General features: G+C 38.8%; 1 protein-coding gene across 1 annotated transcript in view; it reads right to left on the bottom strand.

Annotated features, from left to right (window-relative positions):
• Nucleotides 1-523: 523 nt before the first annotated feature.
• The window catches only part of TSPAN7 (tetraspanin 7), a 135,574-nt gene continuing 117,945 nt past the window's right edge, over nucleotides 524-18,152 (bottom strand). The window contains exons 4-8 of the mRNA XM_049767119.1: nucleotides 17,492-17,587; nucleotides 15,589-15,744; nucleotides 9,613-9,696; nucleotides 1,720-1,790; nucleotides 524-1,483 (exon numbers count right to left, since the gene is read on the bottom strand). Of these exons, the coding sequence (XP_049623076.1) occupies nucleotides 1,722-1,790; nucleotides 9,613-9,696; nucleotides 15,589-15,744; nucleotides 17,492-17,587 (405 nt within the window). The 3' untranslated portion in view covers nucleotides 524-1,483; nucleotides 1,720-1,721. The remainder of the gene's footprint in view (nucleotides 1,484-1,719; nucleotides 1,791-9,612; nucleotides 9,697-15,588; nucleotides 15,745-17,491; nucleotides 17,588-18,152) is intronic.

Below are 18,152 nucleotides of genomic sequence, written 5' to 3'. Positions count from 1 at the left end.
CTGGCAGTGATTGGTGCAGGATTGAGTTGGAAAATACGTTTTGTGGCAATATTCAAACGATTTTTGTTTAGCGGTATATTGAAACATTTTTCGGGATATACTCTGCATATAAGATGACCCCCGATTTTCAGTTGACTTTTTTTTTGTTTCAAAAATCATCTTATATGCAAGAAAATACGGTAACCTAATCCTTCAGCTGTTACACTGGTCCAATTTGTATGGGATTGTGTTCAAGTGTAAGGCGATCCATTTTCCATTCCCTGTGGAACATGGAAATATGGGTTTATAAACTTACATAATAATGGGGCCGGGTAGGTGGCGCTGGAGGTAAGGTGTCTGCCTTGCAAGCGCTAGCCAAGGAAGGACCGCGGTTCGATCCCCCGGCGTCCCATATGGTCCCCCCAAGCCAGGGGCGATTTCTGAGCACATAGCCAGGAGTAACCCCTGAGTGTCAAACGGGTGTGGCCCAAAAACCAAAAAAAAAATTACATAATAATTGAAGAACAAAACAAGGACACTGCAATTTGTTATGATTCTATTTATTAATACATGTATCACAAATGTTCACAATATCAATGCATTCTTGTTGGCATGCTAGACAGAGGCAATAGTTTTACAGAGCTTTTGAAAATAACTTGACTTTTGTTTCCCCTTCATTCTCCATTTCAAAATTGACTTGACAAGACCCTCGATGTCTGTAGTGTCATTGCACAGAAAAAAATTACAGAAAGAAGTAAAATAACACTCTAGCAGTCAATTGGGAAAAATAGAATAGCATTGCCCTCACAGGAAGCAACAAAACAGATTTGTAACAATGATTATACATTTTCAACTTAGAGGCATAAGTACACTGAAGTGTCTATATGTAACCAACAAAGAACAATCAAATTTCCATCATGTGTGAAACATGCTTTTTTTTCTCCTCAGAACTATTATTGATGTACTTCTTTATATGTTCTAGGCAGCCTGAAGGCAGGAAAGAGAAAAGAGTAAAGGGAAAACCAAACCAAAGATAAAATGGAAAGAACAGAAAGCTATCTGCTTATCTACATCAAGGGGGGGGGCAGCATTTATCAATCTTGATGAAGGGCTAACAGGAGCCTCCCACACTACATGCAAGGCCCAGTGAGGCCAATGATGATGTGATAACCTGTCACCTACAATGAGCTGTAGTTGAACCAAATGCAGATGGAGGAGCTGGAACTCTCAAGGTCCTGGGTGGGATCCACTAGGACTAGATGCAGGGAACTGGCTACACTCTGGCACAGGGAAGTTTCACAAAATGTTAACGCTAACACATGATGTGGGCTGAAAGGTGGAGCAGAGACTTGTGGGACTGTCAGTTGCACTTAGGGAAGGGGGTTAAGGGGGAGCGGGAGAGAGTGGATTATGCACTGTGCTCTAATATTCTTTGGAAGTCTTTCAAGGATTGCTGCAGTTCCATTTTAAAACAGGTCTTTTACTCCGCCATTCCTGAAAGACTGAAAGAGAAACAAACATTTGTGATTCATCATTTGTAAGTACATAAACAAGGTAACAAGATGAAGAGAGCACTCATAAATTTTCCACAATAATGATGGCCACTTTTTCTCCCGGGGACCACAGAAGTGAGATTCCAACACCTAGAAAAGTGCCACCAAGGTCAGTGTCACTGGAGGGCACCATGTGTCAAAAGGTAAGAAACTCAATATGAAATGATCCCATTGCCACTCACCTTCTTCTTACACCATCTCATACTGGTTGGCTGTGATGAATCGGGACAGACAGCAAGCCAGCAGCATGCCAATCAGCTGTTCCCAGGAAAACAATAAAAAGAAGTGAGGAATGGACATGACAGAAAATAGCAAACCTGATTCCAAGCATGAGATTTAAGATTTAGGAGGTCTAACTGCTAAGATAGGACAAATGAGCTTTTTCAAACTGTATAAGGAACCAGAACAAACTTGCTTTACCCATTTTAACACAATATTTTAACACATTCTGTGCTGGTATATGTTGAAGGTAATGAAAAAAATAAGTACCACAGAATTAGCTAGTTCTTCTTTTTTTTTGGTGGATTTTGGGTCACACCTGGCAGTGCTCAGGGGTTATTCCTGGCTCCCTGCTGAGAAATTGCTCCTGGCAGGCACTAGGGACCATATGGGATGCCGGGATTCAAACCGATGACCTTCTGCATGAAAGGCAAATGCCCTACCTCCATGCTATCTCTCCGGCCCCAGAATTAGCTAGTTCTTAATACAAAGGCCAATATTGAGTTCAAACTGCAACCATTGGGAAGAAATCTCACCACAGTGTGATAACCTACTTATACCCAGGTGACAGATTGTTCCAGACAAGAAGACACTATTTTTGATATTTTTGGTGTCTTCCAATGAAGTAAGGATGTCATAGTTTGTCAAAGATTGGAAGGGGGAGTGGATAAGTAATGCTTGAATTTCTCTCATGGAGTTATCATAGACCTAAATGGGTCCATCTAGACATAAGGCTCAGGCTCTTGCTTTTGCAGTGGCCCTTATAACTAATGGTAGATTAGCTCTCATGTTCTCAGAAGTCATCTACCTTAATTCCTAGCATGGCTCAATCTGATAACATTTATTATAGCAATGCATTCTCATTTACATCAAGATATGCTCATTAGAATCTCAAACTCTCCTTTCCTGAGTCTGGTAGATTAGCATACTCTCTGGGTGGACAGAAAATGAGCTGTAGACTTGAGTCTAGAGATCTGCAACTCCTAGTCCCCACTGATATTCCTTCTTAAACTATTAGCTATGTTATACTGGCTCAGAGGAGGCAATGATCTTTAGATATTGTCTGGTGCAGGCCCCTACATGTCATCTGGGACATTGTTAGAAATGTAAATACTCAGACCCCATCTCAGACCTGTTCAATCACTCCGAGGTTGAGGCCATGTACTTAGTGTTTTAAAAAGTCATCCAAGTAAGATGACCACTCACCCAGTCCATCTGGTTATATTTGTATTAGGTGAAAGCCATATACCTAACTGGGGCCTTTATTGGTGTGGCAATATGTGATCTCTATTTACTCTATGCAGGTTCTAGTCCAACAAAAATGAAGGGAGAATTGCTCATCCTTATCTTCTTAAAATTAAAATTGAACGTGAATTAAGAAAACTCTAACCACTATCATGTAAGAAAAAAGATCACCCACCTTCTTGGACTTACCCTATCTCTAAATAAGGCTCTGGTAAAAAAATGAGACAATCATTATGTGCTACAAAATATATAGTTTCATGCATTTATCAAATAGCCTAAGGATCACAGCTATAATTTCCAAATGTGTGTGCCAAAGCAAAAGTTAAGTTCTTCCCCATAAAGACATTGACTACAAACCATGCCTATACTTCATTGCCAATTTCCAGATAAGCATCAGCCAAAACACAAGTGCTATTCTCAAAACTCTGGATTTAGCCTCAAATAAATATCAGAGGCATATAAAATATTTGGATACTTCAAATGACTTAATATGACATCCCTGAACAATATAACTCTCAATTTTGTTGTAAGAATTGGGTTCCGGGGCCTGGGCTGTGGCACTAGAGGTAAGGTGCCTGCCTTGCCTGCGCTAGCCTTGGACAGATTGCGGTTTGATCCCCCGGCGACCCATATGGTCCCCCAAGCCAGGAGCAATTTCTGAGTGCATAGCCAGGAGTAACCCCTGAGCATTACCGGGTGTGGCCCAAAGAACCAAAAAAAAAAAAAAAAAAAAGAAATGGGTTCGAGGAAGTTAAAGAATCTCTTCCAAACCACACAGGTAATCTACAGGTAAGGAGTTTCAGCTTCTACTCTCTGCCACAAGATCCAAATAGCCACCTTCTCTATGCCATCCCAGAGATAAAATTTTTCATGTACTGAAGATTCCCATTGTTTCACACTGTCAGGCAATCAATCCTTCCTGTGTCTTGTACTATAAACTTTATTTAGGGTAAGTGTTTTCACTGGGCATCTCTTTATTTGTATCTGACTTCCTACATTATCCTTCTTCTGTAAAGATTATCAATTTATTTTTTGTATTGACTTCAATATGTTTTAAGCACTTAGAATAGTAACTAATCCACTTTCTATTTTGCAATGCTCCTAGGCTCCATGGTATTTCAAGAGCTGCACAGAGAGTTTGATAGAACATGGAAACAGATCTTATATCTAAAGTCCCTGCTTTCCAGGAAATAATGCATACCTCCTTCTCTATCCTAAATAGGAGGCCCCACAACTCTTAACCATTGAACAAACCATCACAGGAATAGGAACATTTCAAAACATAGGTAAATATAAAGCTATTTGCTTTAAACTTTGTGTATCGCTGGCATGAGAACATGTATTCTATTTGCACACAGATGACAAAAATAAATATTTGAGTTACTATTACATTTGAAGGAACTTTATTTTCCTAATAACTTTCTGAAAAGAGGTCATATAAGGTATATGAAAATAATACATTACATCCATTGGCTTTCACTTCTTTCAAATATAACAACATTTGGGATGTGGTAGATGTTCTGAACTATACACAAGACTAAACTTTCAAATGTGATGCAATTTTTCCTCACATTTGAGATTTTCTCTCATGTCCCTAAGTACCAAGTCAAGGGAAAGTGAGGAAATCACCCTATAATTACACTGTTATCAGGTTGTTTTACATATATAACAGAAAAGGACAGATCAGACTAAAAACATTTTTCCTCAGTCTGAATCAGAACAATATACTCACCATTAGTCCCAATTAATCTGTAGACAGAAAAATCCATTTCTATTTAGACGAAACCTTTGTTCATGTTAAATATATGAAAAAGTGCCCCCCCCCCCAAAAAGAGCGGTATTTCTCTCTGATTCTGGGCACCCTTCAGAAGCTCACAGCTGATGTGTATTAAGGCACCAAGATTGAAGGCATTTGGATATTTTCCTGCTTTGAACTCCACAGAGACACAGGAGAGAGTTTGTCTCTGATGCTGAAAACCCCATAACCAGCACTCACCTTTCCCAGGTGGCTAGTTAATGCCTCATTCCAGATATATGGTACATTAGGTAAGTTATATTTGATTGATTAAGACTTTGCAATTAGCCTTCACCTGTATTTTGAAGCAGCACTTTATTTTTTTTTTTTACCACGCTTGTCTTGTCAGTAGTACACTACATTTTCTTTGTCATGAAAACCACTGGGAACAAGTGGAAAGCAAATAACACAGAGGGCAGAAAGGCTCTCTGCTTCCTAAAAACCCGCTCCAGGCTTTCTCAGGGCAGCCTCCATGAAAAGAATTGGAAGTCTGGGTAATCCAAACTCTGATAGCATGGCGTTCCTCATAGGGACTCTGAAAATTACCACCAAGAGACTCCAAGAGGTGTGGCCAAAGTCAGCAAAGACACAAAATATAAAAGAAGACAAAGAAAGCCTCTTATTCCCTACTCATGGTCCCAAGAGGCAAAGACGACCCAATCACCAATTCCTAAAGATCAGAGAGGACAGCAAGATGGTAAAGGGAATTTTCTTAACATGAAAGTGAAAATCAAGTCAAGAATTTAGTTCCATACCATGCTTGTGGGGACTATATGTTAAGGACCTCATTCAAAAAAATAAATTAAACTTCCCTATCTTTGGGGAAAGATCAAGAGTTTGCTGTTAAAATAAACCTGAATAAATGCTCTTAGGTAGAAAAGATTCTGCATCAGTCATGATTCATCTCAGCAGCCAGTAGGTCCTAGGGGTGTGGGTCAGGGGATGAATGAGTAGGAAGAAGATATGAATATTTATATGTGTTTTAACAGTACTGGGTATTGAATCTGGTGTCATGCAAACAAGATTATCTGATTTTCCACTAATTGACATCCCAAGGCCCCGAACTTTTTTTTTTACTAATACCTTTTATTCCTTCCAGTTCCACATTATTTAAATCCTTGTGTTATTCAGGAACAGGTTTTTCTTATTTAACATCTGAAGCAAGAATAGGGGTAGTCTTTGGCCTAAATGTTTAATATAGTAGCTCAGGAAAGGAGTTCACTATTGTATCCTGGATCTATGGTAGTTGCTCATACAGAAAGAAGCAACTCTAAAAATAGCTCTTCTCTTTCCACTCAAAGCTATAATATGTGGTGATGTGGAGGCTTATTTAAGATTAACAGGTAGTAAGTATAGCAAGGCCCTGTGTCTGTTTATATTTGAGATAGAAGTGCTATATACAATGGACCACAAAATATTCTCTATCTATGGTCCACACAGAGCAGAAGGCCAAGCAAGGTGAGAATTGGTACCACCAATAGAGCAATCAAAGTGTATAAACTGAATCATATCCTGAGTTTTGACTTCTATATCATGTTATGGACAGGGAAAGGTAATGCTTCAGTCTGTGTATGTCTCCATAAGCCATCTTGAGTAAAGCAGAGCTGCCATAATGCAGGAATGAGATATCCCATCAAAATACACTCCCTCAAACTCTTGCAATACATTTCTGGGGTAGCAGGACCTAGCCATCAAGCCCAGATAAGTAGACTTTTCTTTGTAGAGACAAAAACATGGAGAATTTATGGAGAGAAGCATTAAATGCTTACCCAAATTGTACTGTCCAAAAGCATAAGTCATCTACTTTAAATAGGCTAACAGAGGAGAAATTTCTTAGTCTATTGAAAAGCTAGACTTGGCTTAGTTTTCCTTGCACATTATACCTACTTCAATTTCTGAGACAACACATGTTGAAGATCAGTTTGTTCTATACAGATGACAGCACAGAGGTAACAAGAGTGGGGGGTTGGGTGGGCAAAGGCAAAGAGAAAGTGTACAGCAATATGGAAAGAAAGGGAGTTTTGTTCTTTCCTACCAACTACTTGGGTCTCAAAGTAGCCTCTACTTCAGAAAAGCCCGCTTTTATTAAAGTAAGACCAAGACATCTGTCAATATTATTGATTTATCAGTATCAGCAAACATTTGCTAACTTTTACGTGGACATTGGTCCAATAGTATTGAACATACAAAGGCTAATGCTTTGCTTGGTTCCAGGTCACTGACCCTGATCATTAGGGTTGGATCTTCTTGAACAGGCATCCCATCTTGTAAGTGGCCCCCATTATCCCAAGGAGGCCCTAATTCTACTGATATCTGGAAGTCAATCCCACCTTCCAGGGAGCTGCGATCGCTGCCAGTCCATGAAAAAGTTATTGCCGCTAAACACACAGTATACCTAGACAGTGTAGCAGCTACAATAACTTTTTTGCAGACTTGCAGGTAATTTCTGTGGTCTGGCCCAGGTCCAGGGATGATCAGTCGCGAACCTAGTGCATCTGGCTAGTGAAAACCCACCATGTCCACCCCTCTCCCTTTTCCCAGCTGAGCATGAAGGTCTCACATCTTGGTCCTACTATACCAGCCTGCTTATGTGAGTGAATGGACCCACCCATGGCATCACACTGATGCCGCCATGCTTTGTGCTTTGTTTACTTATTGCACCAATGCACTGATGAAAACTAAAATGTCTGAAGTTTGTTTGGCGGTCTGGGGGCAGGGCAGGGGAGTGGCTCAAGCTCCTTTGTCACTGTCCTGAAGTTCACAGAGCAGATTCAACATGCCCCAGTCAGAAGTTCTTTGAGGTAACAAGAAAGATTAGCATTTACTCTATTAGATATTCATGAGGAGAGAAGGACAGAGATATCAGATTCTTTCTGATTTGGTTCATCTCACCGATGAAAATAAGGCAGTGTTCTCACTCCCTAAAGGCCACATGGCTATATTCTTAGATGCTAAAATGTATCATCTATGCAAATTCAGGCTCTTTGCGGCTTGGCATAGTGTTTCTTTGAGGTTCTTGGATTGACATTTGGGGAAATATTCCTTCCTTCAAAAGGACAGCCTCCAAAAATGTCACCCACAAGTCTGGCTGGCCCATCAATGAGTATTTTACCTGATGTTGCACTTATGTAAAGTCAACTCTATGTACAGTCTGCCAAATGTATCCTGTACATTTGCATCAGACCTGAGGTCCAGGATCCTCTAAATGTCCCCTGACCATTACAGATATATCATGGCAGTGTTATTACTGAAATATGATAGCAACCAGAATAAAGTTCAGGGCAAACACTGTACTTGAAATGTCTCTGGATATTGAGTTAATTGGCACTGTTTTGATACCACTCTGGTTTGACCATGTGTTTGCATGTTGAGGGTTTAATTAAATTTATTAGCTGCAAAGAAAAAGCATAGTAAGAGTATTGAAACTGCCACCCAAAATATAGATACATGTTGACTGAGTTCACATACTCTTGTGAGAGGAAAAGTTATTGATTTCTGTATCTACTTGGAAAGAAAAAATTTTTATTTTCAACTATTTGCAAAATCTGCTGGGCCTATGTTGGTCTCTAAATGATGGCTATACAGGTATATTCATTTTGTGATAATCTATTAGGCTGTGATTATAATTTACACATTTGTCTACATATGTCATATTTAAATTCCAAAAGTTCCAGGGGAAAAATTGAATAATATTATAGTGCATCTGCATTGCTATGCTGGAAGGAAAGAGGTACAGAAAAAGAAGGAAAAGTAATTATAGTTCAAAAGAGCCAAAACAGAATCCAGGCAAGGTAACATAGAGGCACAGATATGTTACTGAGATAACATTGGACTTTGTTGGAAAACAACCTGTTGGTCTAAAAAACTCTGGGTTGAGCATAATTGTGAGAACTGCTAAGAATTCATGCCCATCCTTTTGCCCACACCAACATTATAGCCAAGCTATATAACTGACCAGGAGATCAAAGGCCTATAGATTATCTACTGCTTGTTGAGAGTAGGCAAAATTTCAGATTAAGCTGTTTACATTTCACTCTCGAAGGTGTGTTGGTCACTCAACTTGAAAAATTACCTCTCCCACATATTTTAAAGGTTAGGAGGAGATAGAGAAATATAAAATTTAAAATACTGGGGTCAAAGAGATACTACAGCTTGCTTTGCATGTGACTGACCAGGGTTTGATCTCCAGTGCCCCATATGGTTTCCCAAATCTACCAGAAGTGATTCCTGAGTGAAGAGCCAGGAGTAACCACTGAGCACTGACAAGTGTGGCACAAAGACAAAACAATACATAAATTTTAATATACAAAAATTCAGCTGTCTTTTAATACGAGTCACCTCTAGAGGTTAAAATAAAGATGACAAAGATGAAGTTTATTAAATTTAGGCTTCCTTTAAAGGGAAAGCTCTCTGGAATAATGCACAGAAACTAAGAACAAAAAAGGGGGACAGGTCAACCAAAAGGGACTCCCCCAAATCCCGATCAGCCATTTAATGTTGGGAGTTGTTTATGCTCCAATTAAGCCAGCACTTTGTTCAGTTAACCTCCATTTGACCTACAGAAGAAGCAAGTTGTTTTTCTGCAGCTAGTCATTAGTTGAACTGTAACCGATATTCCCTTGATGGCAAAACTTCATTTAAGTTGAAAAAGGAAAATCAATAAACAGATGACCTGAGGACTAATGAGCAAGGCGCTTTGACCCTCATATATCAGCCTTTCCTAAGGCACAAGAAGGCGGGCAGAAAAGCTGGAGACCAGGAAGGAAATAAGTGTAGGAGACAGGAAAAGGTTGGAGTAGAGCACACAATTACAGAGGTTACCTGGGAGAATGCAATTCCAAACGCCACTCCAGCGATGATTCCCATGTTAGTCTCCATGAAACTGGTCACCAGATCATAACAACCCTGGAAAAAGTTAGAGCTTGTTTGAGAGACATATATTACCCAGGTAAGAATGTGTTGTATTAATTTATAACATTCCCACATAAATTTCAATCTTAATAAATACAATTGTGGGCCAGAGCAGTGGCGTAGGCAGTAGGATGTTTGCCTTGCATGCGCTAACCAGGGACAGACCGAGGTTCAATCCCCGGCATCCCATATGATCCCCCAAGCCAGGGGTGATTTCTGAGTACATAGCCAGGAGTAACCCCTGAGTGTCACTGGGTGTGGCCCCAAAACCAAACCAAACAAATAAACAAATAAATGCAACTGTAACTCACCATAGGAATTTGCTAGCATTCTTTTTCAAACACTAAAATATTCACCAAAAAGGTATATAAGGAACCACAAAGTGGCACTTTCTTTAAGATAAAGCACCCAAATTTATTTGGACTACCATTTCCTTTTCAAGAAAAATAATCACTAAGTGACCATTCCCATCACACCCCCCCAGGACAATGTTCTAGCATCTAAATTAATCTATGCAAGATCTTGTTTCATTTCAATCTCCCCTACTCTCTTCTCACTGAATTAGTTTTAAAGCAATTCCCAAATATATACATTTATAGACAAATGGTTCAGTTGTAGGATTAAATATTGGAGAACGTAAAATCATTTTAGAAGAAGTTTGAATGCCTGACAACTTCATAGAATTTTAGGGCTCTTCCTAAGGAATCCATTCGTTTTTTGTTTTGGGATCATACCTGACAGTGCTCAGGGCTTACTCCTGACTCAGTGCTTGGGGAATCACACTTGGCAGGTTCAAGTGACTACAGTACTGAAGATCAAAACAGTTTGCCATGTACAAAGATAAGTGTCCTACACACTGAAGACATGAAACCATTAGATTTTTTTAAACTGAAGTAAAGTCATCTTTGCTACAAATTTACTATTTGATCTGGATAAGCTATGCTCCCTTCCTGAATATCAATGGCATGGGAATCCCCCCTCCCCAACAACAAAAACAACCAAGAATGTTTTATGTCCCTGGGTAAAATAATTTAGGTCTGAGAATGCAAAGTGTTTGCAAAAATACACCCAGGAAAGAGTAACATAGGAGGAAATAATAGAATAGGTAACAAATATATGCTGTCACAAAAATGCACCAAGTACATGCAGAATAAGACTGGTAGGTTCTTTGAGATGCAGGGACTATATGGACAAAAAATAGAATAGGGAACTGTTAGGACTTTAGTCTATATTTCAAGGGCCTGCTGATAGCTCTGATCTTCATGTATCTGCTGAATGTTGATGTGCATACTAACTGCCTTTAATGTCTTTGTCAACAATGGTTTACTTGTTGGGAACCTGGAGGAGTGTTAGGAGAGGACACTGTCATGAGCTGATGGCCTGCCTGTAGTGCCACTGGTAGCTGACCAGGTGATAGAATGAAATCTTGTACAGTCCATATGTGTTTATCTAACTTCTTATGTGCTTCCCTATCTTTTTTTTTTTTTGGTTTTTCGGGCCACACCTGTTTGATGCTCAGGGGTTACTCCTGGCTTAGCATTCAGAAATTGCCCCTGGCTTGGGGGGACCATATGGGACGCCAGGGGATTGAACCACGGTCCTTCCTTGGCTAGCGCTTGCAAGGCAGACACCTTACCTCTAGCGCCACCTCGCTGGCCCCAGTGTTTCCCGATCTTATTCTCTACAAATGACCCTTGCTAGATGGAGGTTGAAGGTGCCAATCCAATTGACTTTTGACAAGTGGGATATAACCTTATAACTTAATGTATAAAAGGAAGTAAAATTTCCTTTAGAATAATATGAAATCTCCAAATGCTAGGATTAAAACATATTTTTTTAATCAGAAACAATCAACATATTTAAATCTGTGAAAATTCCATCAGTACTATATATCCACAAAAAGTCATATCCTGTGCGTTCAGTAGAGTTGTAGAAATAAAAGCACATGTTTTCAATACTGTCGACACACTTTAGTACTTAGTTACCTGAGGCAAATATGAAAGTCAGAACAAGGGTAGGAAAGGAAATACATTATAGCTCTGAGAAAGTTTTGAAATTTGATTCTCTGTAGGTAATTTTGTTTTCTAATTTAATTTTTTACTTGTAATGCTACATATCCTACTATTATTTTTTTAAATTGGAAGAAAAGTTTGGATTAGGGAAAGAAGTGAGGAGAAGTGGATATTCTAACATATTCCAAATGATAGTAACTAAGATGTTCAGTTTCATGGTTGTAGCTTAGACATTCTAATGCCAAAGATAAAAATAAAGGGTAATTTTTTCACTCTCCTTGCATGTCAAATAGCATTGTCACCAATGAAAAACACCACTGTAAATGGTAAAATTTCAATAGCAGTAATATGTGACTTGCCCCATATTTGTTCTGTGAAGAAGTAACTCAACCAGAATATCTCTCTATTTCTTCTTTCCTTTCTTAAAAACGTATCAAGTTCTTAAGGAGTTGGCTATTAGCCATCCAAACCTCTAGAGAGGCCATCATTATGCAAGTAAAACCAAAATAAAATCTGTCTCAAAACAAAACTGTCAATATCCTGCTTGCTTAGTTTCACTTTCTCCTTTTTTCTTCCAGGTATTTGTACAAGTTGGTCTCCCAGGTTTCCAGGTAAGAGCCAAGATTCAACTTTTTGTGTTAGCAGAATATGGAATTCTACGTCTACAGAACATCTACAGAATGTATCTATTGTATGTATTATAATTCCATGTAGCTAGACTATGCCAGTAGTTATGCCTTTTGAGGAAGAAGTCATATGAGTGTCTGCTAATCTTATGAGCAATTACTATCTTCATCTCATTTCTGTCGGATTTATTCAAAAACAAGGCATCTGAGATGTAGATTCCAGAAATGATTTTTCTCAGAAGGTCACGTGGAAATTAACTCTGAATAGCTAATAATACTTAATATAAAATTTCACTTTTGGTTCACTTTTTCTTCTTTGAGGGAGCCATGTTAAAGAAGTGGGAAAGAAGTTAAGCACCTACAAGTATTTGACATATTGAAGAAATTGTGAAGAAGGATTGTGGGTGGAGGTGGGGCAGGAGGTCCACATAGTAAATTATCAACAAAACAACAAAGGTGACATTATCTTTCTTTCTGGCAATTACTGAGATTATAAATATGCTCTTTTAAATATGGCCACAAACTTGATTCTCTATACTAACAAAAGTTCCTATAAGGACCTGCTACATAATGTCTAATAAAAGACACTATTTGGTACAGAGAAAGATGAATTTACCAATATTTATCACATATTTATCATGTACCAGGAACTGTGCTTTGGAAATTTATCTCAATTAAACCTCACATCAATCAATCCAAATGACAGGGCCCTTTATTATTTCTATTTAACAGATAATAACACAGGACAGATAAAATAAAATAACTTAATGGCAATTAGATAACCAGAATGTAAACTATAGTCTGACTCTAAATCATGCACTGCTGACTTCTAGATTCTCAACTTACACAAAAGAGGAGTAAGTGTGGGTGTAAAAACAATAAAACTTTGTCAGAGGGTTGTAGCTTCTACAACTCAACTCCTGAGACTCAGTCAATATATACAGCTATAAAGCACTTGTTTTTACAAATAAATATATCCACCAAAAGCTAGGTATGCTTTACACTTCAAAAGTGGTAATGTAATGACTAGTATGGGAGCACTGGTGATGAAAGTTGATATTGTTGGTGGGATGGGTGTTGAAATATTAATACCTAAAACTCAACTATAGACAACTTTGTAAATTATAATTCTTTAAATTTTTTTAAAAATTAACCAGAAGCTGCATAATTACAGGCACACTCAATAGTATGTTTTATCTTTTTCATTTTAAAAACATATTTTCTATCTTGTACTTTTCTAAATATTTAAGAATATATATTATATTATATAATGACTTCTTGGTATTCATCATAGTTTTAATGAAGTAGAATACAGAATTAAAATTCCTTTCTCTGCTGAAATTTCATTCTATTGATTTCCACAATGTACTTTCTTTTTCATTTAAGCAATAATATCTTTATTTAAGCGCCATGATTATGGACATGTTTATAGTTGGGTTTTGGTCATAAAAAAGAACACTTCTTTCACCAGTGCAACATTCCCACCACCAATGCCCCCCATCTCCCTACTCTCCACTTCCCCTGCCTGTATTTGAAGCAGGCATTCAATTTCTCTCACTCACAACCATTGTCATGGTAGTTGTTAGTGTAGTTATTTCTCTTACTGAACTAACCACTCTTTGTGGTATGCTTCATATTATGAGTCAGTCCTTCCAACCCTCATCTCTATTTTCTCTGGTTATTATTACTATACTGTCTTTCATTTTTCTTAAATCCCACAGATGAATGAGATTATTCTGTGTCTATCTCCCTCTGACTTATTTCACCCAGCATAATAGTTTCCATGTCCATTCAGGTATAGGAAAATTTTATGACTTTACTTTTCCTGGAAGCTGCATAGTATTCCATTGTATATATGTACCACAATTCCTTCAGCTATTCATCTGTTGAAGGACATCTGGTTTGTTTCCAGATTCTGGCTATTGTAAATAGAGCAACAATGAGTATGGGTGTGCAGAAGGCATTTTTGTATTGAGTTTTTGTATTCCTTGGGTATATCCTAGGAGTGGTATAGTTGGATCCTATGGAATCTCAATTTTCCATGTTTCCGAGGAATCTACATATTGTTTACCATAAAGGCTGGACTACACAGCATTCTCACCGGCAATGAATGAGACTTCCTTTCTCTTCACATCCCCGCCAGCACTGACTGTTGTTCTTTGTGATGTGTGCCAGTCTCTGTGATGGGAGATGGCCCCTCATTGTTATTTAATTTGCATCTCCCTGATGATTAGTGAAGTGGATCACATTTTTATGTGCATCTTGGCCATTTGTATTTATTCTTTGAGGAAGTGTCTGTTCATTTCTTCTCCCCACTTTTTTTTTTTTGGTTTTTGGGCCACACCCAAGGTGCTCAGGGGTTACTCCTGGCTGTCTGCTCAGAAATAGCTCCTGGCAGGCAAGGGGGACCATATGGGACACCAGGATTTGAACCAACCACCTTTGGTTCTGGATCGGTTGCTTGCAAGGCAAACGCCGCTGTGCTATCTCTCCGGGCCCTCTCCCCACTTTTTGATGGGGTTAGCTGTACTTTTAAATTTCTCTTAGCCAATTCTTTTCTCTAATTTCTTTTGGAGACTGAGTGTTTCCAATGAGTTGAACTACTGATTTCTTTTCCGAAATCAATATATGCCCTAAACAGTAGTCCTCAAACTATGGCCCACGGGCCACATATTGTATTTGTATCTGTTTTGTTTCTTCATTGCAAAATAAGATATATGCAGTGTGCATAAGAATTCGTTCATAAGTTTTGTTTTTACTATAGTCAGACCCTCCAATGGTCTGAGGGACAGTGAACTGGCCCCCTGTTTAAAAAGTTTAAGGACCCCTGCCCTAAAATAAAGGCTGCTTTCTTAGCAGAAGCATGTGTCTGTCAACTCTACCTCCACTTCCTGCTAAAGACTGGCACCCAGCTGTGAACAATTTTATGATTAGAAAGTATGTGAAACAGCAGGCACACATCTAGAAAGAAGATCTAGAGTTTGCTGCCTGACCTCAGCATTGGTGTTAACAGAAACCACTTGCAGAACCTTTCTAACAGTGAATATGATAGAGAGATATGAAGTTTACTTGACTCACTGATGTCTCCAAAAGTGGGTTCCTTTATCACACAATTAGGACCCACAAAAGACAATTCTTGGGTCCCTCCAAGACTACCAGTTCCAAAAGACTTGTAAATTTCACAGAAACAAACAAAAAGGGGCCTCCAAACATTCACAATGATTTTGTCATGACTGAGAAGCCAGTACCTTCTGGTTAACCTTGGTGGCAGCCACAGTCAGATTGTGAAGATCCCGGGGATCACAATCAGTATCATTCATGCAGCAACTTGGTGGGATGCCATGCTCCAGGAAGTAAGGGCTGGTGCTCCAGTTGGTGTAGTTCTGCACGCCACAGCAGCTCAGCTGTTCACAGGAAAAGGAAAAGAACCAAAGTTTGGCAATCTAAGATATATGGTGTCCTCATTCAATTTTAAGGAGAAACTTGGGCCAAATCCCTAAGACAACATGCCTGGCATTGTTAAATAAAGAACTAAAGCATCACTAACATTTTTATTCACTGAGAATCTGATTCAAACTGAAAAAGGGTAGATCCTTAATTTTGTATTGTTTGACTATTTTTTGGTTTTGTTGTTTTGTTTTGGTTTGGTTTTAGGGTCACACACTCAGTGGTGTCAGGACTTACTCATAGCTCTGTGCACTGGTACCATTCCTGGTGTGCTCATGACTTATTCACCTGACAGTGTTCAGTTGACCATATGTGGTGCTGGTGACAGAACCGGGGTTGATCGCAGTTAAGGCAAGCATCTTACACCATTAATTCTTTCTTGTGTTCCTGTGCTAGCTTTCTTACATCTTGCCAAAACAAATCAGTGACTCTCTGATCTGACTAAGTACCAGAGTCACTTGTGTTCTTAATTTTTATTTTTTATATAACTAAAATCCAACTACAAACACACTTGTTGCTTAAATAAATAAATATATATATATAAAAGAATCACTTGTGTGAGTTGGGTGCTGTTGAAAATATAAATGCAGAGGTCAACTAAATTGAGACAGCCATTTTGGGAGCTGAAACAATACAGTGGTTTGGAGCCCACACCCAGTTGTGCTCAGGACTTAGCCTGGCTCTGCACTCAGGAATCACTCCTGGAAGACTCAGGAATCACTCCTGGAAGACACAGGAATCATATGCAGTGACCAGTATCAAATTCAGGTTGGTCATGTGCAAGGCAAGCTCCCTACTGCTGTTCTACTGCTCCAGATAGTAAATATGGTTTTAACATGATCTTCAAACAATCAATATTAATAAGTAAGTGAACTGTTTATTGATAAAATAGATACAGAGGAAGACAAAGCTAGTTTTGGCAACCTACATCCACCTGTTGTATGTTCTTGATCAAATTCAGAGATAGAACTATGTTTATGGTTTTATCTACTGTCTATAAATTTTCAAACTACCATGGTAGAATTTAATAGTTGTAACAGGTATTCTATGGCTTTCAAATCCTAAAATAGTTACTATTTGTATCCAAATAGCAAAGACTTGCTGGGTATTAATATAGAAATAATAAAATAAGATTAGTTGAAACAGAATGAATGAATTGCGGTAGAATGTATACATATCCTTGAACTAAAAACTTTTCGGTAAAAGTCTGGGATTTTCCAAAAATTGATTATCTCTTCTCCAAATACAATTTCTGAGGTAAATAAACTTTACTCAGATGCATTACCTGACCTATCCAGGAAGGAAATTTTTTTTACTCATAATCCTTTAAAAAGCTCGAGGCAGCCTTTGTAGTAGCCCAGATGCTACAGTTGGACAACTCTCAGTGAGGTTGTCATTCACTGCTCACCTCCTGTGCAACAGTTTAGATTTTAAAGGCAAACTAGCAATCCTTGGGATCTTGGGATGTTTATCCTCCTTACTGATGAATAGCACATCCCAGCCAGTGGTACTTCATGACACTGATTACCTAACTAGTACTGGGACAAGTACTGAAAAATCAACTCTTGAAAAAAGAAAACAGGCTGAGAGCATTCTCATGGGAAGCAGCAATAAATGCTCAGATCCCAACCTCACAGGCAGCCTACAGTCCTAAGGCCAGATGCTAAATGTAGTTGCCCATCCAACTCCTTCCCTGACACTTACACTGCGCTGCACATGATCCACAGCCCGGCTCTTCTCATCATTGCCATTGTAGTTCTGCATGGCATCAGTGTAGGTCCGCAGGAAGGTGTCCTTGATCTATGGGAGACAAAGAGAAATGGAATTCCATTCTATTTCAGCCCAAGTGATCCCTGACTCACAATAATATCTACCCCCAAGTAAATTCTTCTTAAAGGTCCTGTATCAATGCAGTCCAGGGTGGGAGCTTCTGGGTCTCTGTGATTAAAGTGACCTAAAACTTTGACAAGAATGTTAGCAGGAATTTAAAAAAAATGTCCCCTTTACACCCAATCCAGAGGAATTTTGCCTTGATTAATGCCCACTAAAGTGTCTTCCCTGTATCGGAAAGGATGAATATTGAGTTGCCAAATTTCAGGCTTAGATTATCTTGGCAATATTTTGAAAATGATTAATTCCCTTTTCATAATTTTTTTGGTTTTTGGGTCAAACCTAGTGGTGCTCAGGGGTTACTCCTGAAAGCACTCAGAAATCACACCTGGCAGGCATGGGGGACCATATGGGTTGCCAGAATTTGAACCATCGTCCATCCTGGATAGGCTGTGTGCAAGGCAAATGTTCTATCACTGTGCTATCTCTCTGCCCCCCACTTTATAATTGTATGTGCTTTTACGCAGGAGGATGT

This window comes from Suncus etruscus, chromosome X, assembly GCF_024139225.1.
Source record: "Suncus etruscus isolate mSunEtr1 chromosome X, mSunEtr1.pri.cur, whole genome shotgun sequence".
Classification (NCBI taxonomy): Eukaryota; Metazoa; Chordata; class Mammalia; order Eulipotyphla; family Soricidae; genus Suncus; species Suncus etruscus.
This window is presented reverse-complemented; position numbering and strand designations above follow the sequence as displayed.